Genomic DNA, 4,835 nt, shown 5'->3' with positions numbered 1-4,835 from the left:
TCTAAATTAAAGATTTTCATCGTTCCTTTAGGTTATATTAGTAACACCAGTTTCTTTGAACTTTTTCTAAATTAAAGATTTTCATCGTTCCTTTAGGTTATATTAGTAACACCAGTTTCTTTGAACTTTTTTTGGACAATTCAATTAAAATTTTATTTCTGAACACAAAACTACTCATTGGGCTATCTTCAGTGTCCTGGAGCTTCGAACCCCAATATTTAGGGTTATACGTTCTCAAACTTGCCACTGAGACATTGTGGGTGACAATTAAAATAATTAGAGAATTTACTCAGTTATCTGTATCTTGATTAGTTAAAAAATTAGTTAAATCAAACCCAATAAGTAAATAGAAAGCACACAAATGTGTATAATTTCCTACAGAAATTCTTACAATATTTCGTAATATAATTTTCATACTTTACTCAAAACGATTGTTTCAAGTGTATATTATTTTTCATTTAAAATTCAAATATATCAAATACAAATAGAGTACTAGTTACAACATCCGAGAAGAAAAAACTGCGTATATTTAGGGCTAAAAACTTAAACAAAAGTAACAATTCAAAAGTACAACTAATGATTAGAATATTTTGTCTGACAAATGTAAAAAGTACAAAAATAAGTTACTCTCATTGGTTGTTAAAAACTTTAATAAAAAAATCTTCATGTAAAAACCGAAAACTGTGCGTTGTGTCTGTCAGGAAAATGAGTCTCGAATTTTAGTATTATAAGCTCTGAAGCTTACTCTCAAACCCACCAGACAGCAGCACGGCAAACAATAAGAAAACATTGAGGTACCGACCATATATGTTGCTGTTCTTGATCGTTGAGCGGCTTGGTTATTGAAAGACACAGCGAAATATATAAACAGAAATAATCTAAGCTAGAACATCTATGTATCAGAGTAACAGAATAGTTGTTAGAACATCTATATATCAGAGTAACAGAATAGTTGTTAGAACATCTATATATAATCCTCATTTGGGAAACCATTGTGGGCCTGTTAAGAAAGAAGTGTTAAAAAGATATTAGCGCATTTATTACAGAGACTAGCGGATACTGATATTCATATTATGTCACGTCTTACACGATATATTTTCTGTGATATCTTCTCATGTATATTCACCAAATCTATCCATAGTGCGATCATCATCCGTTAGAGACATTAAGAAACCTGTTAATGAGAATACGTGTAACGTACAAGCCTTGTGCTCGCACATTTGAATTATGAGTTACGTATCATAAAGTCCAAGGTTCGAGTGCAGGCGGCAGATGCTACTGACTGGCTGCTTTTCCTCTGGTCATCAGTTCAAATGTTTTTGTTTTGTTTTTTGCGAAAGTTATAACGTACAACGGTATTCATCCAGAACTCCTCGGTCAATTCCGGCTCCGGAGTTCCGAGTGGATGTTCACTTCTTGATTCTTAGCTCCCTCAAAGAATGACGCCATTCTGGTGATTGAGCGAGATAACATTATATTTTTGTTAAAAAGTACAACAAAAGGAAGCACGTGAGAGGAAGTACAACTATCTTCAGTAGCAGAAGGTTTAACAAACTTCACAAGCCTATTTTCGTGAGAGACAAATGCCAAAATGGTAAGTTACAGTGATACATTCCCTTAAACTAATAATGACGGGTGCAGAGCTATAAAAAGTGATAACTTTTTATAACTGTTAAGTAATATAACTCACCTTACGCACGTGACCTTTCATGCTTACTAACCAATCCTCCATCTTGTTCTTGTGGTTTAGTTTACTCATTAATTTCGCTGCTTGTTGTTTGTTTTTTATTCAGGACTAGATTTTTAAAGAATTATATGACTTTAATTTTATTAAGTATTAATTATCTCTTTCGAAGTTAGGCATAAATTTCAAAAAACAATATTCAATCATATTATGTATTAAAATTCAAAACTTACATAATTTTTATTTTACCAGATTCGACAGCTTCTGTTACTCATCAGAATAAATTATCGAATAAAACTTAAAATGTGTACTAGATTTAGATAAAAACTCTAAAATTAAGTAAAAATAGGTATAAAATATAGAAATAGTTGGAAGTAACTTCATAACGTACATATGCTGAACAGAAGTACGTTATTGGTTTTTAATTACAACATTTTCGCAATAATATACATCAATAACGTCGTTTTAAAGATTGATAGTATTAAAAAAAAAATCTATCTTTTTCGAAAAACTAAAACATTATAAGAATTTCAACATCTATACGCTCGAAGTCACTTTATTTACTGATATTAAAACATTCACGTTAACTCAAAATGTATATCTCAAGACATAAACATAAACTTTGTAGCAAATTCCAAGTAAATATTTGGTTTTCTTAGAGAGAATTAGTGTTACGGTTAGGCTTAACTCGTTCATCGATAAACATAACAGTTTCTCTTAGTGTTACGGTTAGGCTTAACTCATGCATCGATAAACATAACAGTTTCTCAGGAAATACGATATCAGTATATATTTTAAGCAAATATTGATTTATTTGTTCAAGCATAATTTTCATATACTTATCTTCTTAGTAGATTGAAAATCAAAGTGAACATTTATAAATGATTTTGTTGTCTTATGTCAACTGGGCTCGTTTTGTGCTAATTATTGGTTGAATATGTTAAAACAATTCAAGTTTCTCTGTTTTTTAGAATGAAAATAAGTGGATATCGACAATTATTGCTGGATGTCTAGCCATTACTACAGTAATCCATTCCCTACCACAAAGTCATGAGAGAGAAGATTTTGACAGAATCAATGACAAATATGACCCTAATGTTCCCGGATACACAGAACCCGTGACAGATAAAATACCCTTCTCAACAGAAGAATCATCAAGCACAACGATTTCGACAACTAAGCAAGGAACTTCAGAAGGAACAAGCACAACATCAACGACAACAAACGGGGCAAGCACTACAATGTCAACAACAAAAGGAACGAGTACAACACCACCAACAACAATAACTCTGTTCCAGGTAGAATGTCATGTACACAAGAAAGGAAAAGTGCATTGTAAAATAGTTAATAATAAAGATAGTTCAGAGAAGGATAGTAAGGAATCACATGAATCTAAAGAAAAGAATAAAAAGTGTAAAGGAAAAAAGAAAAAGCACTGTAAAAAAAATCGTGGTCCAAAGGAAAACCGTAGCAAAGAAAAGAAAAAGAAGAAAGGCCACCGTATTAATTTGTTCTTACCATTTGATTTTTGAAATACATAGCCTTGGAAATTCAAAAAAATTAACTTTGTAATTTTATGTGATGAAGGTAAATAAATGAATTGAATTCGTTATCTATTTCTGCTAAATATCATTCTGTTAATAATGACATATACATTTAATATTACTACATTTTTCTTCAGCTCGAAGTATTTCCAAAATTAACATAAATGCGAAAACTGTTCAATAATTTTGAAATGAAAATGCATCAAAGAAATAGTTGAATAAGTTAGAGCAAATGAAAACAAGTACAAAAAATGGTAGCAGCAAAATTCTCGAAGTACATGAGGCGTTTATAACACAAACTATAAAATCTCCAATATTCCTAACCCTAGTGACTTAACTGGAAATTAAACACTATTTTATTTTGTAAGAGTGTTTAATTACATAATTCTAAAGTAATAAATGCCCTTCAGTCTAAACTCGTTTGTTTGTCTTGAATTTATCGAAAAGCTACACGAGTGCTAACCGTCCCTAATTTAGTAGTGATAGACTAGAGGGAAGGCAGCTAGTCAACACCACCCACCGTCAACTATTGGGCTATCCTTTTACCAATGAATAGTGTGATTGACCCCACAGCTGTAAAAACGAACATGTTCAGTGATGGGGATTCGAAGCAGCGACCCTCAGATTGCGACTCGAGCGCTTTAACCAGGCCCATCCAAACTCAATGTAAAGACGTAACTGAAGATGTACTTATCTTTATTATACAAAAAAAGAAAATAAAGAAAAAAGGAAAAGTGTAAAGAAAGAAAACAGCACTGTGAAAAAATCTTAGTTCAAACGAAAACTGCAGCAAAGAAAAGGTAAAAGTAGAAGAAAGACCATCGTTTTAATTTGTTCTTTTCATTTAATTTTTGAAATACAAATCCTTGGAAATTAAAAAAAATTAACTTTGTAGTTTTATGTAATGAAAGTAAATTTTAAAATTACTGATTTTACCTAAAACAGTATTTATATAACAACTTCTCCAGTTCGTTTTGGTAGAATGTTTAGTGTTGATTACATTTGAAACATTCCTTTTCTGCACTAAATATTCTAGTTTCATTAATTGTTCACATGAACAGTTGTATGTACAGTTATTTGATAAATAAGTAGAGGCTTTCAAAAATAATGCAAAAACCTGTTGTACAGGCCTTACTAATTAACGTGTGTAGTTCAGACAGTACTTTAAAGGCCTTACTAATTAATGTATTTAATCTTTCTTCAAACATACTGTTCTACACCTCTTAATATATTTCAACAACTACCAGTATTATATCTGTCGTATCCCCGATGAGTCTTGGTGTTGTTACAAGATATAGTAGATAAATTTTATAATAACTAATGTATCTATATAATAATTTACATGCTTTACTAATTAATGTGCATGATTTATTATTCAAACACAAGTGTGTACATACAGTTAGTTCAATTCCTATGCATAAACACACACATAAATGTACCTATATTTATAAACAGTTCAATGCCTATAGAAAAACATACACGAATATATTAGGTCGTCAAGAAATTAATGTTGTTTTTTTTAGATGAAAAAACCCAACAACTTATGTGTCAAAACAAAATATTTATTAAATGAAATAGCCTCCATTCTTATCGATGATGCTTTCCAT

The 4,835-nt window shown here is 30.9% G+C and overlaps 1 protein-coding gene across 1 annotated transcript; it reads left to right on the top strand.

Moving 5' to 3' along the window:
• The first annotated feature begins 1,262 nt into the window (after positions 1-1,262).
• On the top strand, positions 1,263-3,296 carry LOC106472502 (ELMO domain-containing protein C-like). Its single transcript, XM_013933157.2, has 2 exons — positions 1,263-1,594; positions 2,656-3,296. Exons 1-2 carry the CDS (start codon positions 1,592-1,594, stop codon positions 3,214-3,216), a joined length of 564 nt encoding a protein of 187 aa, XP_013788611.1. The 5' UTR covers positions 1,263-1,591; the 3' UTR covers positions 3,217-3,296.
• The last annotated feature ends 1,539 nt before the right edge of the window (positions 3,297-4,835 follow it).

The sequence above is a fragment of the Limulus polyphemus genome, unplaced genomic scaffold (genome assembly GCF_000517525.1).
Source record: "Limulus polyphemus unplaced genomic scaffold, Limulus_polyphemus-2.1.2 Scaffold5386, whole genome shotgun sequence".
Classification (NCBI taxonomy): Eukaryota; Metazoa; Arthropoda; class Merostomata; order Xiphosura; family Limulidae; genus Limulus; species Limulus polyphemus.
The sequence above is the reverse complement of the archived record's forward strand: the minus strand, read 5'-3'. Positions and strand labels throughout refer to the sequence as shown.